The sequence below is a fragment of the Sturnira hondurensis genome, unplaced genomic scaffold (genome assembly GCF_014824575.4).
Source record: "Sturnira hondurensis isolate 20B ecotype Veracruz unplaced genomic scaffold, ASM1482457v3 Scaffold0004068, whole genome shotgun sequence".
Classification (NCBI taxonomy): domain Eukaryota; kingdom Metazoa; phylum Chordata; class Mammalia; order Chiroptera; family Phyllostomidae; genus Sturnira; species Sturnira hondurensis.
This window is the reverse complement of record NW_028076699.1, coordinates 5,862,778-5,884,818: the sequence shown is the minus strand read 5'-3', so window position 1 is coordinate 5,884,818 and position 22,041 is coordinate 5,862,778. Positions and strand designations below refer to the sequence as shown.

General features: G+C 37.2%; 1 protein-coding gene across 4 annotated transcripts in view; it reads left to right on the top strand.

Annotated features, from left to right (window-relative positions):
- Positions 1-22,041, top strand: part of ZYG11B (zyg-11 family member B, cell cycle regulator) — a 74,389-nt gene that overhangs the window by 10,291 nt on the left and 42,057 nt on the right. For 2 of the 4 annotated variants that reach the window (XM_037043257.1, XM_037043256.1), the window contains exons 2-3: positions 10,973-11,138; positions 19,731-20,485. In XM_037043257.1, the coding sequence (XP_036899152.1) occupies positions 10,973-11,138; positions 19,731-20,485 (921 nt within the window). Of the gene's footprint in view, positions 1-3,905; positions 3,932-10,869; positions 11,139-19,730; positions 20,486-22,041 lie in introns of those variants that run through there. The other 2 variants (XM_037043258.1, XM_037043255.1) reach the window with 2 other exon arrangements.

Below are 22,041 nucleotides of genomic sequence, written 5' to 3'. Positions count from 1 at the left end.
GCCTCTTAAGCTTTAGCACATAGTGGTGTTTGCCACACTGGCTAGGCCTTGTAGTAAAATATGCAAGAAACTTGCCTTACTTGCATTATTTGACATCTGGGGATCTCTGAAGGTAGTTGGTGGTTTTTAAAAAAGAAAAATACTTTCCTATTGTCCATGCCAAATAGTTCATTATATCTGTACACCTGAGCACAATATATCTGTGCCTTTGGTACTGTCTTCTTGACCTTCCTCCTCATTTGTGAAGTGATTGTGTTTGGGGAAGGAAAAGGTTAGGTATATCTAAGGTTATATTAGTATTTATTCCTGGAAGTCTGACTTGATTGAATTAGTAGTAGAAAATATAAGGGGAAAACACCCATAAACAAAAGAGAGATTTCCCATGGGGTGCTATAGAAATGAAGAGTGAAAAATTGTCAATAGCTGAAGTTTTCTGTACCCATGAACTCAAATGATACTTGTCTGATATTCAGTCCTGTTCTTTAGTATACATGCACTGAAGCAAGCACATCAATTCCATTCTTTAATTTCAGGGCTGGACTTGGGGCTTATATTTCTCTCTGTACATGCAGTCTCTTTCTCTAGGGGGAAATAATTATTTTATTATTATTATTATTTTAAAAACAATGAGTCAGATTTTTTTTTAAATTTTATTTATTTATCTTTAGAAGGGAAGGGAAGGAGAGAGGGAGAGAAGTATCAATGTATGGTTGCCTCGCATGCGTCCCCTGCTGGAAACTGGCCTGCAACCCAGGCATGTGCCCTGACTGGGAATTGAACTGCGATCCTCTGGTTCGAATGCAGGCCTGCGTTCAATCCACTGAGCTACACCAGTCAGGGCTGGGAAATAATTATTTTAAATACATCTAACAATAAAATTGTACTTGTTTGTTTATTCATTCAATAAACATTTAGTGTCCACTGTGTAGGAGGCATTGTTTTAGGTTCTAGCAATAACAAAACATAGTGTTTGTTTTATGGAGTTTATACTTTGTAATAATAGCCAACATTTCTTTAGTTAATATATGCCAGTCACTATTCTATGTGTCTTTCACTTAGAATTTCCTTAATCCTGATAGCAATCTTATGATATAGTCATTGTTATTGCCAGCATTTTACAGATCATGCAACTGAGGTTTGGGGAGATTAAGTACTTTGCCTAAGATTACATAGTTTTGTAAGTGGTAGAGCTGGCATTTTAACCTAGGGGGGTCTGAATCCCAACCTCACACTTTTCACCCACAGTATTACACAGTCCTGCTGAGAGAGGTCAATAAAAAATTTATTTCTAATCATAAAAATTGTCAGGTTTGTAATCTTTATAGTCACCTGGTTTCTGGCCCAATCTTTGGGAAAAAAATCATCCACAGATACATAAAAATGAAGCACTATCAGAGCCATTATCTTTTTCTATTGGAGGATTTGTCACTTTTAGGAAACTTTCAGATAGGAGATGAGATTGTAAGCCTGATTCATGAGTTGGGATGAGGACAGCTACATAAAATCAGAATTTTTAAATGCATCTACCTTAGTGAAAAGGTAGACTGAAAAATATCTGCCTGATGGTGTGGGGAGACAAAGAGGCTTTTTTTGTCTTGATATGGAGTCTGGATAGGAAAAGTCTCTCTTGAGGATTTAAAACCATGAACTTGCTGTCCCATGTGTCAGAAACAAACATTTATATTACTTGTGCGATGTCATGTCTAGTAGGTGGGAAGGGAACATTTACTGAGTAATTACTCTGTCAGGCATTGTGCTGAGGGTTTTAAACATATGTCTGTGCTTTGTCTTACAATAACATCATAAGTACTAGTACCATATTATCCCCATTCTACAAAAGACAGAACTTAGGGCCAGAAAAGCTAGATGTCTGCAGTGTAACACCACTAGAATTCACATCCAGGTGTAATATTCTTCTCGCTAACCACAATGCCTCTGGCCAAGTCTCTTCATTTTTGTACCTCAGCTTCCTTATCTATAAAATTAAAGTTGTAATATTTTTCCTTTCCTTTCATAAGGTTATTTTGAGTATCAAATGAAATAAAAGATATGAATATGCTTTGTTTACTCTAAGGCATTGTTACCAGCATCGTCCATAAAGTGTGTTTTTCCTTGTAATTAACCAAAAGAGAGACCTCCTTACTCAGTGATTGTAAAGTCCGCAAAGTCATGGTCTGTCTTGAGGAGTTAAGACAATTTTAATACTTTTTATATCAGATGTAATAGTGTTACAAAGAGAAGTAAAATGAGTTTTACTATCAGAAAGTTTTATTATCTAGTTTCTATTTTTGCTAAAAATATTTAATACACAATTTTGAGCTCATTTAGAATGGAATGTTAGAAAGGTAGGTGACATTCCCTGGTGACTTCAATGATGTAATTATGGATTATTTAGAATGCTTTTGCTCCAAGTAATTGAGGACTCCATAGCAGATGCTTAAACAATAAATTATTTCACACACCAGACTGTTATAAGCGCCAGAGTTTGAATGATTAACTAGATGCATCAAAAACCTTATTAAAATTTGTAGTTTTGAACTTTTATTTACTGTCATAGATTGTTCCCTACACTGTTACAAGGTAATAACACTTGCCAAGGAAGTCTAAAAGCCAAAAGAAAAAAACTCCATGGTATGTCCTTATAAAGTACAAAGGAAATAAAATAAGTTTTGAGGCAGGCTACCATCTGGTGACTCACTAATTCATTGAACAGATAATTTATTGGGTGCATTTTATGGGGCTCTGGGTATAAATGATGCCTAATTTGTGAGGATTCTTTTCGTATTTGTCATATCAACAGCAGTAAAATTCCCTGCCCCCTCTAACAGTAGAATACAATTATAATACGTAGTCAATTCCCAGTGTTCCTCACCCTCCCTACTTGGTAGAAAGGGGTGGGCCCAGCTCAGAGTGTTAAAATGCTTCTTAGATGTGACCCTGGCAATACAGTAACAGAATGAAGTTTTTAAACATGTAAAAGAAACCAACCAACAAAATAGATATCCAAATTGTGGGGAAAGACTGAGAATGCCTGTAGCTGAGTGTTGCATAGATGACTAAATACTTCAAGGAAGGAGAATATATGAAAGCCAAAAAAAATTTTAAGGGAGATTTTTTAAAAAGCCATGAGAAGGTTTAGATAGGGCTAATGAATGTCGATATGAGAATCCTCAAAGACAAACCCTGTGGTCTTTAGAATCTGAGCAATGAAGTCTCTCTTGGCTAATTATAAGGAAAAATACTTTGTGGGTGATTCTGGTAACAATATCTTACAGTAAACAAAACATTTTCACACTGACTGGTGTGGCTCAGTGGGTTGAGGCTGGGCTTTGAACCAAAGGGTGGCCAGGTTGATTCCCAGTCATGGTACATGCCTGGGTTTCCAGCCAGTCATTCTGGCCAGTAGGGGGCGCACGAGAGGCAACCACACACTGATGTTTCTGTCTCTCTCTCCCTCCCTTCTCCTCTCCCTAAAAATAAATAACATCTTTAAAAATTTTTTCATGTCCTATATTTCATGTGATACAGTAACCTTAAGAAGTGAAAGGAAAAGTATTAACAAATTTCAGTTTACGCATAAGGAAGCTGAGGCACAAAACAAAGTGGCTTTGTCAGAGGCGTTGTTTTTAGTAAATGGAGAAATATTGGACCTGGATTAATAATGAACAGTAGATAAGTAGTAATCTTCTTTGTTGTCAGGGAGATAAGGAGCTGGATTATGAAGACCTGGAAGGCCAATGGAAAGATACAGTACTGTTGTGAGTGCAAGTGTGCCATTTCTGTAGTGTGTGGGGAGGGTTGATCTCTGAGTCGGACCTTTTCTTACTTAGAAATTGGAACCTGCCACAAAAAGTAGTCAAGTGGAAAAGCTGTTTTGGGAGCTCTTCTACTCCTTTCTGGGAGCCCTGTCTTTGTTGCCCCATGCCCCCAAGTATGCTGCTGGGTTTTGGGTTTTTTTTTTTTTTTGCTGCTGTATTTTTATAAGAGGCACTGGTTCAAAAGTAGGGAATCTGCTAATAGGTAGCTCATTTATTCACTTCTCAGTAGATACTGAGCATTTGCTGTGTTTGGAGTAGGAAATACGGAAGAATGTAAGGCGTGGGTCCTAACCCTAATGGTTTTCAATGTCTAGGACACAGACCTCCTCCTGATGCATGATGCAATGTCCTAAAAAATCCTTTCCTTAACTCAGGGGTGTCAAACTCATTTTCACCAGGGGTCTCATGGTTGCCTTCAAAGGGCCTAATGTAATTATAGGACTGTATAAATTTTTTGTAACTACTCCATAATAGTTAAGCGAGAGCTTGGTGCTGCCACTGAGTAGAAACAAAGTGCCGGGTCAGATAAAACAAGGTGGAGGGCTGGATTTGGCCCATGGGCCTTGTGTTTGCCACCTGTGCCTGAACTCCTGTGGGCTGCTGGTTAATAATGCTGTTCCCAAACTTTTCATTTTTATCTTCTATAAGAGTTCCATCTACAGAACTACTCAGTGAGTTACTAAGAATTACTGTCACTTAGTAATCATAAGGCTAAAGTTAGCAGAGTACTGGAGTTTACTGAGGAGGACTCCATCCTTTTCTAAAGTCGACATTTGGAAATGTAAAGCTCCTATTACATATCTACAAATGTAACTTGTTGGAATGTTTCTTAATTTCTCGGAAGAGAGCTTTGTAATCAGTACATCAGGCGTGTTTTGAGTTGGTAGTTTTTTATTGTTGCTAGTTTTGTATCTTAATGATGAATTATTAATTTAACTTTATTTGGTATCATTTGTTGTGGTGTATTTGGTTTATTTAGTGTGAGTGTAATATGTTTGCTTCAATAATACTTTTGACATAAAAATATCCAAAGTAGGTTTTGATGATGTAGGTGCTGTTTTTCAAATAGAAGATGTTCATTTTCTTGTCAGAGCAGATATCTGTAAGGTTTCCTTGCAGTGATACTTCTTTGTTAACAATGTTTTCTGCTGTAACTTGGGAGCTGAGAGGGGTGGGTAAGCTAAAAGGTTTTTTTGCCCCACCTAAGTGGGACAAAAAAAAACCATTTAGGAGCTACTAACTTTCTTTGAACTCAGTCTAGAGGAGGGGATGGTCATCTAAACAAATAAGAGTTATACAGTGGGTAACTAATAGGACTATATACAAAGTGTAGTTTGATTGTGTCTACCTGTGTTTTGGTAGATATATAAGGGACAGTTTCCTCAAACTTGAAAAACCATCATGACCTAGTAGGGGAGATAGATAGTCATAAATAACGGCGGTGTAGCATGGAATTTTAAAAGAAAACTGGCTTTGGAGTCAGACATAAAGGGCAGCTTATATAGTATTGATAAAAGCATGGATTTAATTAGAAAGTCAGATTGCCTGGGGTCTAATCCTGACTCTGCCATTTATTAACTGTATCATTTTTGGGCAAATAACTCAGTTCCTCAAAGCTTCAGTGTCCTCATCTTTGTAGAATAGGCACACTGATAGACCTTAACTTAGCAGAGTTTATAGTATATAGAACAGCATATATTAACAAAAAGTTTGAGGTCAGTAATGATTGTGATGTTATAGTATAGTGGCTAAGAGGTTAAAAATACAGATTTTGGCCTCATTCTTGAGTTGGAGTCCTAGTTTAGCAACAAGCTGGCCATGTAAGTACGGGGAAGATATTTAACCTAAACCCATTTCCTCATCTTTAAAATGGGTATTGGACTGCCTGGCTGGTGTAGCTCAGTGGATTGAGCGCAGGCCTGTGAACCAGAGGATCGCAGTTCGATTCCTAGTCAGGGCACATGCTTGGGTTGCAGGCCAGTTCCTGGCAGGGAACACACGATACATTGTGTGTACCCGGCAGAGGCAACCGTACATTGATATTTCTCTCCCTCTCTCCTTCCCTTCCCCTCTAAAGATAAATAAATAAAATCTTTAAAAATAAAATAAAATGGGTATTGGACTCTGACTGGTGTGGTTCAATGCACTGAGTGCTGGCCTGCAACCCCAAAGATTGCTGGTTCAATTCCCAGTCAGGGCACATTCCTGGTTGCAAGTCAAGTCCCTAGTCTGGCATGTGAGAGGCAACTGATTGATGTATCGCACATCATTGATTTATCTCTCACACATCGATGTTTCTCTCCCTGTCTTTATCCCTTCCTTCCCTTCTCTCTAAAAATAAAAGTAAATAAATAAAATGCACATTGGAACAGTTCTTAACTCACAAGATGTAGAATTTGAAAGTTCATGTTTCTTAAGAACTCTGAACCAAGACCAGAGACATAGTGTTTCATGAAAGATAGCAGTTGTCATTTTTATTCTTGCTCTGCTATCTGCTGGCTGTTTTTATCTTTGCTGTGTAAATTAATCTTCTGAGCCTCTGTTTACCTACTTTGTTCAAAACAAAGTTGTTCTGAAAACTGCAAGTTCACCGCTGAAGAACATGGGGTTAGGGGTGCCAACCCCTGGTGCGGTTGAAAATCCATGCTCCAAAGACTTAACAACTAATTGCCTACTGTTGACTGGAAGCCTTACCAATAAAATTAAGCCAATTAACACTTATTTTATGTGTTATATGTATTATATACTGTATTCTTACAATAAAGTAAAAGATTTTTTTATTAAGAAAATTGTAAGGAAAATACCTTTACAGTATTTTTTTTTTAATGTGTAAGTGGAGTTCAAGCCCGTGTTGTTCAGGTTACCTGTATACATATATAAAGTGGCTGAATTACTGCCTGGCATCACACAGCTGTCATTCGGTACATAATAGCTGTTGTTAGTGGGCAGTTTAATTTCTCAGGTGCTAAGAGTAAAACTAATTCCGCCTTGGAAATTAGGAAAGTCATGGCAGAGCTAGTTAGGTTTGACTGAATTTTGAAGGAGGTGTGTGATTTTGCCACATAGAAGGACTAATTGGGAAAAAAGGCTCAGAGGTGTGAAAATGCCTGTTACAGTGCTTAAGGAACAGGTTACATTAAGGAACACTCAATTTAGTGGGTCTGGTAGGTAGCACATTTGCAGGGAGGATGTGGAAAATGAGGCTAGAAAGGAAGGTTGCGGCCAATTAACAAAACATTTTGAATACTTTGCTGAAGTATTTACACTTATTCCTTAGGTTCCTGGTTTTCCACTTTTTAACAGCAAAAATCTCAGATAACCTGAGTACATTTCTAGTGCTGTCGCTTGCTTGATACATACCTGTCTGTTCTTAATCTTTAAATGGGAATCATTACTGTTGATCATATCACAGACCTGCTTTGTGTATCAGGTGATATAATAATGTATTCAGAGGTGGTAAAGTTGCAAGGTAGAATATTGCAATGGATAAGGACACAGGCTCTGGAACCACTTTTTTCTGGTTGGAATCCTGGCTCTGTCCCATACAAGCCATGTGCTTCCTGTTTTATCTCATTTAATTCTCAAAACAACTTCATGTGGTAGGTATTACTATTATCTTTATCATAAGATGAGAAAATTGAGGTTAGGTAATTTGTATACTGTCACACAGTTAGTGAGCGAAGTCTGAATTTACACTCTAGCTTCAAAGCCCAGGTTATTAACTATTAGGAAGATGCACTTCTCAACAGAAGAAAAATCTTATGCTTCCTAATAAAAATTAACAGAGATAAGGGAGTTTCTTTGAAAAGGAAAAGTTTGTGCAGTCCCAAAACCTGCCTTTGTTTCTTGCAGAATATACTTTTTTAAAAGATTGTATTTATTTACCTTTAGAGGGGAAGGGAAGGAAAGAGGGAGAGAAATATCAATGTATGGTTGCCTCTCATGTGTCCCCTGCTGGGAACCGGGAACTGACCTGCAACCCAGGCATGTGCCCTGACTGGGAATCGAACCTCGATTGTGTGGTTCGCAGGCTTGCGCTCAATCCACTGAGCTACACCAGCCAGGGCTCTGAACATACATTTTTAAAATGGTTTTTAAGATTTCACTTATTCATTTATTTATAGAGAGAGGGGAAGAGAGGGAGAAAGAGAGGGAGAGAAACATAGAAGTACGAGAGGAACATCCATCAGTTGCCTCTCACATGTCCCTAGCTGAGGATCTGGCCCGCAAACCAGGTGTGTCCCCAGTCCAGGAATCAAACTGGTGACCTTTTGGTTTGCAGGCCAGTACTCAATCCATTGAGCCACACCTTCCAGGACTTGCTGAACAAACTTTTAACAGTTGGAAACAAGTTTTTAGAATGATTAATTAAATATTAATTAATTATTACAGGACATAAATATTCTGAGTGTTCATATATTACTGCCTGGTTTTATTTTACTAAAATGACCTTTAAAGGTTGTGTACTTAGAGGGCTTATACATTTTCCTCTGACAGTTACCCAATTTTTATTTTCTTTTCTACAAAATAAGTAGATTTCTTTGAAATTTAGATGAAATTTGAGATAAAAGGGCAACTTGTTTCATCTGAGTGATAAATTTTAAATATTTAGGAACATGGTATATTTCCTAGAGTAAAAAAAAGCAAAATTGTTACAACTTAGGAAATAAGGATAGGCAAAGTTCTATGATACAGAAGTTGAATTTGATCAGCTACATTTTGTCTCAGCTACATTTAGCTGTAGAGGAGACTGGAATATATAGTCTTTATTACAGGTGGTTTTGTGCTCAAATGAAAATAAAAGATTTTATTAATGTGGAAGAAGAGAAGAACAGAATTAGAGCCAGTAGTTAACAGTCTTTACCACACTGAGGCCAACCATTTAACTTTTATGAAGTCTTTCCTCATCTATAATGTCTTTGTTACCCACCTTACTCAGTCATTTCAATATTAAGTATATCAATAAGAAAGTACTTTGTAAACTGTAAAATATGTAAATATTTTATTTTTTGATTATAGAAATAACACGCTACATAGAAAGTTTGATTTATTCCGAGAGTTAACTACTGTTAACATTTTGTGGTATTTATTTGTCTTATATTTACAGTTTTATAAACTATTTTTATGACATTCTTATGGAAATCTAATTTGCATATTATAAAATTTCCCCCAAAGAACTCCTGTACTCATTAGTATTCATTTTCCCTTTTCCTCCAACCCTCCTTTCCCCCAGCCCTAGGCATCCACTAATATACTTGTCTTCTTTTCTTTTTAAGATTTTATATATTTGTTTTTAGAGAGAGGGGAAAGGAGGGAGAAATTGAGGGAGAGAAACATCAATCAGTTGCTCTTATAGGTCCCTAACTGGGGATCTGGCCTGCAACCCAGGCATGTGCCCTGACTGGGAATCAAACTGGAGACTTTTGGTTTGCAGGCCAGCACTCAATCCACTGAGTCACACCAGCCAGGCCCACAAGTATACTTTCTATAGATTTGCCTATTCTAGACATTTCATATTAATGAAATCACACAATATGTAGTCTTTTGTGACTGGCCTCTTTCACTTGGCATAATCTTTTCAAGATCCATCCATATTATGTGGTGTGTTGGAATTCCTTTTCTTTATGACCAACACTCCGTTGTATAGATATACTATATTTGTTTATCCATCAATTGATAGACATTTGGGATGCTACTACTTTTTAGCTATCATGAATAATGCTTCTGTAAACATTCATGTAAGAGTTTTTATGTGACATTTTAATTTCTCTTAGGCATATACCTAGGACTGGAATTATTTTGGGATGGGTAATAAGTGAAATAATAAATAATTCATGTAAAACACTCAACACAGTCATATTGAAAGCACTTAATGGGTCCTGGTTCAGTAGGTTGAATGTCAGCCTCAAGCTGAGGGTGAACCTCAGGGTTGCTGGTTCCATTCCCAGTCAGGGCACATGCCTGGGTTGTGGGCCAGGTCCCTGGTAGCAGGTATGCAAGAGGCAATCACACATTGATGTTTCTCTCCCTCTCTTTCTCTCTCCCTTCCCTTTTCTAAAAATAAATAAAATCTAAAAAAAAAAGAAAGAATGAAAACACTTGATGGTAGCTACCATAATTATAATTAATTGTTGTTGGGGACATTTAGAGTGTTTATAGATAAAAGTTTTATACTTACATTTTTGTGCTTGTTTGATTAGGTCTTTATTTCTCAAACTGGAATAACTGTGTTAACTTTTTCTTTTTTTCTTTTTTAAAAATTGATTTTGGAGAGAGAGAGGAAAAGAGAAAGAAACACCAATTTGTTGTTCCACTTATTTATGTTACTTAATAAATTGATTGGTTGATTCTTATATGTGCCCTGACCAGGGATTGAGCCTGCAACATTGGCATATTGGGACTATGCTCTAATCAACATAGCTACCCAGCCAGGGCCAGGTTAACTTTTTGTTTTTTGATAATACTAATACCTGTAATGAATTTTTTTCTTTTACCCAAATAAATTTATCATATTTGAACTATAGGTAGAGATGTGGATTTTGTGGGAAATCAAGTGGGAAAGTAAATTGAAGCTAGATTTTCAAACTCAAGCATCAATCTAACAATCTAAGGGTTTTTCTTTTTTTCTTTTCTTTTTTTTAATTAAAAAAATTTTTATTTAATTGTTCAAGTAAAGTTTTCTGTCTTTTACTCCCATCCTAGCCCACCCCTCCCCCAGCTTTTTTCTTTTCTTTTTGTTGCTGTTGTTTTTTGTTTTTTTGGTCATCAGACCCACAGAAGGCCACTGAAGGTTTCAGCAGTGGAGAGGTCATAGGTGGTGTGTTTTAGGAAAATTAACCTGCTGTGATCCCTGAGGTCTTTCCTGACCATCCTTGACCGAGTAGGGTATCATGCTATATGCTTACATACTATTATAGTATGCTCTCTATTATAGTATTAATAGGCTTTATGTAAATATTTGTTTACATGTTTCTCTTTGCCTACTTCTTGAAAACATGGATCACATGATGTATTACCTAGCACAGTATCTAGCATATGGTACACACTGAATAAAAATACTTGATGGATGAAAAATGAATATTTTGTTCTCTACTTTTCTGGAAACTAACTTGTTGGCTTTTGTGTTTCCTTTGTGTTTCTTCCTGGGCTACAAGGAGGAGGCATCTCCCTATTCCTTACTTGATATCTGCTTGAATTTCCTGACTACACACCTTGAGAAGTTCTGTTCAGCAAGACAAGATGGAACATTGTGTCTGCAGGAACCTGGAGTATTCCCACAGGAAGTGGCTGACCGACTGCTTCAGACCATGGCCTTTCATGGTAAAAAATAATATAAACATAGGAAACAGAGTTTGTGCTGTTAATTGACATTGGATTTTGATGTGCTACTGTGGTCCTTTAATTATTTTCCTAGCAATAACAGAAAAGGCCAGGTGAGCCTGATTACAGGAAGAGAAATTTATTTATCTTTGCCTACCTTGCCACTTTTGTGTATTTTGAAATAAGCATTTTTTTTCTAATCTGGGCAAATTACTTTTGTTTTTAATCCTCACTCAATATTTTTTTAAGATTTATTTATTTATTTATCTTTAGAGAGGAAGGGAAGGAAAGAAGGAGAGAAATATCAATGTATGGTTGCCCCTTGTGAGTCCCCTGCTGGGAACTTGCCTGCAACCCAGGCATGTGCCCTGACTGGGAATCAAACTGCAATCCTGTGGTTCTCAGGCCCACGCTCAATCCACTGAGCTCACTCAATATTTTTAATGATTTTAGAGAGTGAGAGAGAAATACCTATTGGTTGGCTCCCATATATGCCCTGACTGGGGATAGAACCTTCAATCTAGGTATGTGCCCTGACCAGGGATTGAAACCTGCAACTTTTTTGGTGTACAGGATAATGCTCCTACTAACTGAGCTACGTGGCCAAGCCTGGGCAAATTCCTTTCTTCTTCTTCTCCTTCTCCTTCTTCTCCTTCTTCTCCTTCTTCTCCTCCTTCTCCTCCTTCTCCTCCTTCTCCTCCTTCTCCTCCTTCTCCTCCTTCTTCTCCTTCTCCTCCTTCTCCTCCTTCTCCTCCTTCTCCTCCTTCTCCTCCTTCTCCTCCTTCTCCTCCTTCTCCTCCTTCTCCTCCTCCTCCTCCTCCTCCTCCTCCTCCTTCTCCTCCTTCTCCTCCTTCTCCTTCTCCTCCTCTTTTTGCTTTGAGAAGCCATTCTCATGGCAAAAACAACCTCTCTTTCAAAATATTGTTTAGAAGTCTGTTGGTGTAAAAAATACCTTATATCTTTATTTGGCAGTAGGAAAATCAATAAATACTCTTACAGCAAAAATAGTTTCTGTTTTTGACTTCTGAAATGGGAAATCATAGCTAAGCTAGTACTTCTGTTTTTAAAAACAAATTCTAAAAATGTATTGGGAGTGTCTCATCTGTGAAATTCTGGTTATGTACATTAAGGATTCTTTTTACTTCTGTTCAAGTTGAAAGAGATATAATACCTTTATAGATAGGATTTATAAATTCTTTTTTTTAGATTTTATTCATTTATTTTTAGAGAGGGGAAGGGAGTGAGAAAGAGAGGGAGAGAAAAATCAGTGTGTGATTGCCTATTACATGCCCCGCCCCCGCCCCACCCAGGGACCTGTCCCACAACCCAGGCATGTGCCCTGACTAGGAATTGAACCAGTGACCCTTTGGTTCACAGACTGGGACTCAAGCCACTGAGCCACACCAGCTAGGGCAGGGTTTATAAATTCTTATAGTAGGAAAAAATAAGTTGTCTACAACCATAAAGTAGAATGAAAATGTGGCAATAATATTATCATCTGTTGATTGCCTATTATATTCCAGGCATTTTATATGTTTTCCTTGAATTTTCTCAAAAAACCGTAAGGAAGCTATCATTATTCCACTTACAGTACAGATAAGAAAACTGAGGTTTCTAGTCTCAATTTAATGATTATGCTTAACATATTCTATTTAAATATATATGAACATATACGTTGAACATATTCAATTTAAATATAGGCCCTGGCCAGGTAGAGCTCAGTTGGTTAGAGTGTTATTCCCATACACCTTATGGGTGTGATCTCTAGTCAGGGCACATATAAGGGTCAACCAATGAATGCATAAATAAATGGAACAACAAACCAATGTTTCTCTCTCTCTCTCTTTCTCTCTCTTCTTCTTCTTTTCCTCTATAAAATCAATAAGTAAAATTTAAAAAATTTAAATGTATATGTACACATATAACTAGTCTCGTAAATCAAGAGTAAATGTTAACTAAAGTTTTAACTTTGCGAGATGCCTTTTGAAATACAACTACTGATAGCTAATGATAGCCACTAACCTGTATTGGATGCTTATTATTTTGTAATAAAGTACAGTGGCAACTGCCTAAATGGATAAAATAATGGAAGTACAGTAGTTTTTAAGTTAGTCTAACCAAGTAATTGTTCTCAAGATTAGTGTCTTAGAGAGGCAATAGGTTTGATCAAAATGTATTTTCTACTTCTTTTCAAACTGCCTTCAGATAAGGAAACTGAGGGTCAGAGAAATAATGTGCTGCCCCCATTTGTATTACCCCAATGTGATTACCTTATTCACCAAAAAGTGTTCCGAATTATTTAATCTCTTTGTAAAAATCATATCTGTCCTAGCCAGTGTGGCTCAGTTGGTTGGAGTGTCGTCCCATAACTGAAGGATTGCCAGTTCAATTCTCAGTCGGGGCACACACCTAGATTGTGGGCTATGATCTCCAGTCTGGGTACATATGATCCCTGGTCTGGGTGCATGTGGAAGGCAACCAATCAATACTTCTCTCTCACATTGATGTTTCTCTCTCTCAAAGCAATGAAAAAATGTTCTCAGGTGAAGATAAAAAATAAATTAAAAATCATATTCATCTTCAAATAATCAAGAGTGGGTACTGCTGATTCTGTGCAAAAGAACATATCGCCACCCTGGCAGGTGTGGCTCAGTTGTTCAGAGCATCATCTGGTATACCAGAAGGTTGTGGGTTTAGTTCCTGGTCAGGGCACATACCCAGGTTGCAGATTTGATCCCTGATTGGAGCAGTGTTTCTCTCTCACATTGAGTGTTTCTCTATCTCTCAAACCAATAAACATACTTTTTAAAAAAGAACATATTGCCTATTCTTGTCACAGTTTTAAAAAGTTGTTTCATAACCTTTTCTCTGTGTTTAAAAATTACCTCAACAAATGGGGAAAAAGTTCCGAGAATTCTTTTAAAATTGGTGATATTTTTCTAATAGTGTCATGATTTTAGAAAATATTATTTACACTTAAAATTTTTANTCTCTATCTCTCAAACCAATAAACATACTTTTTAAAAAAGAACATATTGCCTATTCTTGTCACAGTTTTAAAAAGTTGTTTCATAACCTTTTCTCTGTGTTTAAAAATTACCTCAACAAATGGGGAAAAAGTTCCGAGAATTCTTTTAAAATTGGTGATATTTTTCTAATAGTGTCATGATTTTAGAAAATATTACACTTAAAATTTTTCTAATAGTGTCATGATTTTAGAAAATATTACACTTAAAATTTTTACTTATTTACCCAATTCAAAGGATTACTGTTATTGGTAATAGTCTTTATTAAAATAAACCTGATATGAAAGTTTCACTTATTGGGATCTATTATTCTCATACTGTAATCTTTGGTCATTCTATCAATTTGTGTCTCAGTGCTCAAAATTTTCCAGGAACTGTGCATGTACAAGCTAGAAATTAGAATAAGGATGTTGCCATGTAGTGATAACGTGTCTGTCCACCCTAAACTCATACACCTTGACATATTCGGGTTTGAGATTAAATTAGAATATGGATTACATCCTTGTATAGCCACGGAGACTTTCTAAGTGATTGAGGGCTTACACCTCCAGTCTAGTGGGGTCACTTACCTGGAGGTCGTCACATTACTGGTCACCTCAGCTGTCTACAGACAGCCTGTAGACCAAACCAGGAAGAAATTTTTAAAAATGCTTTGGGGCAAAATCCTCACATTAAGACTTCTGTAGCCCTGGCTGGCATAGCTCAGTGGATTGAGCATGAGCCTGCGGATCAGAGGATCGCGGTTCGATTCCCAGTCAGGGCACATGCCTGGGTTGCAGGCTGGTTCCCTGCAGGCCAACTCCCAGCAGGGGACGCACAAAAGGCAACCATACATTGATGTTTTTCTCCGTCTCTCCTTCCCCTCTAAAAAAGATAAATAAATAAATAAATAAATAATCTAAAACTTTAAAAAAAAAGACTTCTGTACTTTACTCCTTGAAAGAACCCCTTGAGGAACCTTCATTTAGAATATTGATTCTTAAATATACACAGTTCTAATTACCTTTGTTTTTTGACGACAGCAAATTAAGAATTGGTAATCCGAAGTCTGCCTACGGCAACCCGAGTAGATCAAATGAACAGCAAGGAAGATTTGGCTTAAATACATTGTAGCAAGTACAATGATTGGTCATAGAAAAAGATAGATGATTTTTCAGTATGTTTATTTTTGAAAGAATGAAAAGATGCAGAAAGATTTCTTTCATATAATATAGTTAATGACATTTGTGTAGTGCTTTCCGTTTGCAAACTGCTTTTTATGTATATCTTTATAGCAGTCCCTGTGAGGGAGCTATAACTATTCACATTTTACAGATAAGGAATCTTAGACTTGTGGACTAATTTGTCTAGTGTCAAGAAACAAATAAATATTGGAACCAGGACTCAAACACAGGTCTATTTTTGTCTTTTTTTTTCATTTTAATTTCTTTGCTCTTTTAATTCCATTACTTTCAAATATAGACACTTAAACTTAGTTATTAGAAAAATTCACTTGATGTAGACTGACCCAAATAGACCAGGAGTAACCCATTTTATTAAATACATGTATACAATATCAAAATTTAAGAGCAAAATTTGTAAGGCACTGCGATAGTCACTAAGGACTTGAACAGACACTTCTCCGAGGACATACAGAGGATCCAGAGACACATGAAAAGATACTCAGTATCGCTTGCTATCAGAGAGATGCAAATTAAAACCACAATGAGATACCACTTTACACCAGTGAGAATGGCCATCATAAACAAAGCAATAAACAACAAATGTTGGAGAGGGTGTGGGGAAAAGGGGACTCTAGTCCACTGTTGATGGGATTGCAGACTGGTACAACCATTATGGAAAACAGTATGGAATTTTCTCAGAAAACTAAAATTGGACCTGCCTTTTGACCCAGCAATTCCACTGCTGGGATTGTATCCTAAGAACCCTAAAACACCAATCTCAAAGAACCTATGCACCCCAATGTTCATAGCAGCACAATTACAATAGCCAAGAGCTGGAAGCAACCTAGGTGCCCTAGGTGTCAGTAAATGACTGGATCAAAAAACTATGGTACATATACACAATGGAATTCTATGCAGCAGAAAGAAAGAAGGAGCCCCTACCTTTTGCAACAGCATGGATGGAACTGGAAAGCATTATGCTGAGTGAAATAAGCCAGGTGTTGAAGGACAAATACCATATGATCTCCCCTTTAACAGGAAGCTAAACAACGAAACAAATAAGCAAGCAAAATATAACCAAAGACGGGGGACAGTGACCAGAGGGGAGAAGGGAGGGAATTTCAGGGGAAATAGGGGAGGGATTTAGAGGAACAAATATAAAGAATACATGGACAACAACTAAGAAGGGTGGAAATGGGAGGGAGGGGGAAGCATGGGGGATTGGATGGGATGTGAGTAAATAGACAGAAAACTGTACTTGAAAATAATTAAATAAAATTTTTTTAAAGATTAAAATCAGTCTTAATTAACTGAAGAATCTGAAGTTTCAGCTGTAAAAAATTAGCATTTAAGAGACTTATTTTGTGGCATAAACTAGGAAAACTGATATTAACTTAAGGTCTATTATCATTTTTGTTTTTTTTACAAGCATCCTTAACAGAAGATCTTTAGCTTAATGTGTGTGAAAGGAGTTAGTAGTAAGTGCAGAAGAGGTTAAATATAAGTAAAATGTATAAGAAGTAAGTTCCAGAGGAGAAGATCATTGACCACTATGTCCGGTGTTGAGTGTACAGTATTGACTACAATGTAAATGTTGCTCTCATGAAGTGTATAGTCCTGTGGGATGCATAACTAAGAAGCAAACAAATGTAGAATTACAAATTGTGATAGATCCTCTGAGAGAGAAAGAACATAGTTCTCAGGGAAGGTAAAAAAGGAAGGCATCTACTTTAGCCTGGATGGTGAAAGAAAGCTTCTCCAAGGAAGGTGATAATTAGACTGAGACCTGAATGATGAGGAGGAGGAAGGTGAGTAATATAACGATAAGGCCCTTCAGCATTGCCCAGGAATTCCTGAGCAGTTCTCTGATCATCATTAGTGCTCCTAATAGTTGTTTCAGATGTTCTTTGCTCTTCTTGGACTTCCTATCACTTACTCTTAGCAAGAAAATTGAAGCCATCAGATGGAATTTCCTTAATTCCATGTCAACACATCTTTAAATTTTCTGCAGTGATCTCTTTTTTTAAATTAAACTTCATAGTTTTAAGACAATTGTTGATTCACATAGAGTGGTAATAAGTAATACAGATGATAATATCCTCTTTCTTCAGGGGTAGTATCTTGTAAAACCGTTATCACAACCAGGTTATTGAGATTGATGTGGTCAAGATTTCCATCTCCTGCCCTGGCTGGTGTAGCTCAGTGGATTGAGTGCAGGCTTCGAATGAAAGGGTTGCCAGTTAGATTCCCAGTCAGGGCACATGTGTGGGTTGCAGGCCAGGCCCCCGGTATGCGGTGTGCAAGAGGCAACCACACATTGATGTTTCTCTCCCACTCTTTCTCCCCTTAACCCACTCTCTAGAAGTAAATAAATAAAATCTTAAAAAAAAAAAGATTTCCATCTCCTTAAGGGTCCCTCCTGTTGCTCTTTTATAGCCACAATCACTTCTCTTCTGCCCCTTCCTCCTGTGTAAGCCCTGGCAACCATTTCTGTTCTCCGTTTCTGTAATTTTGTCATTTCAAGAATGTTATATAAATGTGGTCATTTAGTATATAACCTTTTGGAATTGGCTTTTTTTGACTCAGTATAATTTATTCTGGAGATTCCTCCAGATTATTGTGTATATCAATTAATTTCTTTTCATTTCTGAGTAGTAGTCCATGTCATGAAGTACATCAGTTTGTGTAGCCATTCATGCACTGGGGTAAATACCCAGCAGTGCTCTTGCCGGTTGCATGGTAGTTGCATGTTTAGGTTTTAAGACTGCCAAACTGTTTTCAGAGTGGTAGTACCATTTTACACTACTGCCAGCAATATGCGACTGATTCATTTTCTATGCGTACTTGCCAGCCTTTGTGTTATTACTGGTTTTTATTTGAGCCACTATAGTAGGTGTATAGCCATTGTTTATTCAAGTACCTTTTCAGCCCTGCCCTTGCTCTCCTCCCTTCCTGGGACTTCACCAACACAAATAGTTCTGTTCAATTTTTTCCAGTGTATTATTTTTTTTCTGTTGTATAGATTTGAGTGATTTTTATTGTTTTATCTTTTGGTTTACTAATTCTTTCCCCTGTTCCTTCCCATCTAGTTGAACCCAATTACTGCGTTTTTCAGTTCTACAATTCCATTTGGTTTATCTTTACAACTTTTTTTTTTTCTGATTCTTTTTGTTTTTCATTTGTTTCAAGCATGTTTGTAATTGTTCACTTAAACATTCTTATGATGGCTCCTTTGAAATATTTGTCAAAGAAATTTTTTAAGATTTTACTTATTTTTAGAGAGAGGGGAAGGGAGGGAGAAAGGGTGAGAAACATCAGTGTGAGAGAGAGACATCAATTGGTTGCCTTTCATAGGCACCCTGACTGGGGACCAAACCTGCAACCCAGGCAAAGGCCCTGATTGGAATCGAACTGGTGACCTTTTGCTTTGTGGGATGACACCCATCCGACTGAGCCACACAGGTCAGGGCTGTCAAATAATTTTAACATTTTTGTTATCTCATGTTGACATCTGTAGATTGTCTTTTATTCAGTTTGAGACTTTACTGGTCCTTGGAATGAGTGATTTTTTTTTAATCTCTTAGGGACTTTAAGAGGTTACTGTGTTCACTGACACGGAGGGAATTCATCTGACAGGCACTATAATCTCTAGGCCCTTTTAATAAGATTTTAGATCTTATTAGCTAGTGGTTTAATAATAAACTATGGACATTTATGCTAACTGTATTTTTATGTAGATATGTGTTTGTGTATATAATAATGTGTTACAGTGAATTTAAAGTATAGGCTAGAAAGGCATTAGTAATAAATTAACTCCCAGATCTAGTAGCATAACACAAAGTTTACACCTTGCATAAATGGTGCATAAACATTGCAAGTCCATGGAGGGTTCTGCTCCATGGTGACCCTAGGACGTAGGCTGATGAAAGCTCCACTCTCATAGATCTACTGTCTAGAACTTGAAGGCTCCTCATTTGCCAAAGCAGGAAAAGGTAGCATGGAAGATCATGCACTAGCTCTCAGGTGCTTCAACTTATATAGCCTATTGGCCAGAACTAGGGACATGACCCCATCTGACTTCTGGGGTAGACTGGGAAATATAGTTGTTCATGTGTTCAGGGAGACAAGGAGAACCAGATGTTAGTATCGGTAGTGTCTGCCTTAGTCCTGATTCTGCCACTTGATAGCTCTGTGGTCTTGGAAGGCCACTTTTCCCAGCCCCAGTTTACTCATCTATAAACTGTTGGTGATAATATTTTTACCTAAGTCAGTTCTTATGTATATTAAATGAGATATTGTTACATGGGAGTGCTTTGGAAATGTAAAGTATGCTGGAAAGTTTAGTTTTTCTTTAACCATTTTTTTTTAGAAGTTAAGGTGTTGTTTTCTTTTGTTTTTTTCAGGTCTACTGAATGATGGAACTGTAGGTATTTTTAGGGGCAACCAGATGCGCTTAAAGAGAGCCTGCATTCGCAAAGCCAAGATCTCTGCTGTTGCTTTTCGGAAAGCATTCTGCCACCACAAGTTAGTGGAACTTGATGCAACAGGTGTGAATGCTGACATCACGATTACCGACATCATCAGTGGGCTTGGCAGTAATAAATGGATCCAGCAAAATCTGCAGTGCCTGGTGCTGAACTCATTAACTCTGTCCCTTGAAGATCCTTATGAGCGGTGTTTCAGCCGGCTTTCTGGCCTTCGAGCATTAAGCATCACTAATGTTCTCTTTTACAATGAAGACCTGGCCGAAGTTGCCTCATTGCCAAGATTAGAGAGCCTGGATATTTCTAACACCTCCATCACAGACATCACAGCTCTGCTGGCCTGCAAAGACCGACTCAAGTCTCTTACCATGCACCACTTGAAATGTTTAAAAATGACAACTACCCAGATACTGGATGTTGTTCGAGAACTAAAACATCTGAACCATCTTGATATTTCAGATGATAAACAGTTTACATCAGACATAGCTCTTCGTTTACTTGAACAAAAGGACATCCTTCCTAACCTCGTCTCCCTGGATGTTTCTGGGAGAAAGCACGTGACAGATAAAGCTGTTGAAGCTTTTATACAACAACGGCCCAGCATGCAGTTTGTAGGTTTGCTGGCCACTGATGCTGGTTACTCTGAATTCCTCACCGGCGGAGGGCATTTGAAGGTTAGACTTTAAAAATGTGTTATTTTGTCCAGCTGGCCAATGTCTTGTTGTGTAAGACTACATTAAGGTGAATGTGTAATGATACGTGGAACATATGCATGAAACAGGGCATTGTATAGAGGAAAGATCTTGCTTTCCTCTATAGGTCCTAATTGTAAGTCCTAAGGACTTGTTTATTTTATGACATAGAGCAAGCTATGATGTAACTTTTTGAGTTTCCATTTCTTTATTTATAAGTAGATATCATTCCTATTTGCAGAATTCTTCTGAAGATTAATAATTATACATGTAAAGTGCAAGTCACATAGTAAGCCCAGGATAAATGATGGTTCTCATGATGATATGTTTAGATATTTTGAACCACTTAAACCTACCATTTCTAATGAATCACTTAAAAAACTAGGGATACTCCTTGTTGATTTGAATATCTGGTGGGAGATCAAGTTCTCCAAGGAGATCTCTTTTGCAGAAATTGTCAGTTTTTGCTTTTGTCTGGTTTCTTATGCCTACTGGTTTAAATGCAGTTTAGCAAACATCTGTTGAGCTGTGACACCGTTGGGCATTCAAAGATGTAAGAGATGCAGGATCTTCCTCCTAGGAGCTTAGTCTAATAGGAGTGGTAATGATATGATCACCAAAACAAAAAACAGGACCAACAACAAAAAAACTGTAAAGCTAAGAATAAGTACAATTGCTGTAGGAGAGCAGGAGAAATTTCTTCTAGCTGGAGAATTTGGAGTTTAATGGAGAATATGGTATCTGAGTCAGACCTGAAGGGTAGAATGTGACAAATTTAAGGAATACGAATATTTCTTACATATATTATATCCCCTAGATGCTTTATATTCATAGGTATTAACCCCATATTATAGATGCCAAACATAGGCTCAGAAATTGTATGATTCACTGTTAGTTAGAACTAACATTTGGATCTACATGTCTAGTTCCAGAGCCCCATTTCCGCCCCCCTTGTTACCTATACAACTTAAGCAGAAGCATTCTTTGATCTTACCTGGAGGAGAGTCAGGGATGGCCTAGAAGGGAATGTTGTGGCTAAATGGCAAGGTGACAAGACACCTTTTTTGAGCAACTATCATTGACCTCAATAAAGGAGAAGGAAAGGTTAACTATAAATGTCTTATAAACATTCAGTTCCTAGGTTATTTGTAAATTTAGACTTTAAAAAACAGAATGTAGAAAATAGTTTTGAGTTACTCTTTTTTATTCATTTACTCAATAAAATTCTGTCAGATGCCTCTGTACACTTATTACTGTGCTGGACATGGGGATTTGATGGTGAGGCCAGAGAGACAAGATCTTGCTCTCATGGAGCTTGTAATTTAGCAAGGGAGTCAATCAAATATCATATGTGTGTGTGTGCACTTGAATTGTGTACATTATATGCAAATATATTTATATGTTATATATATATACATGCATACACCTTAAACTGTTTAGTGGTGCTAAGAATCTAGAAGATACCCAATACCATATATAAGAATGTTTAAGAGAGAGATGACTTAATTTAAGCCTTCTCTGAGTAACTAATAAATGAG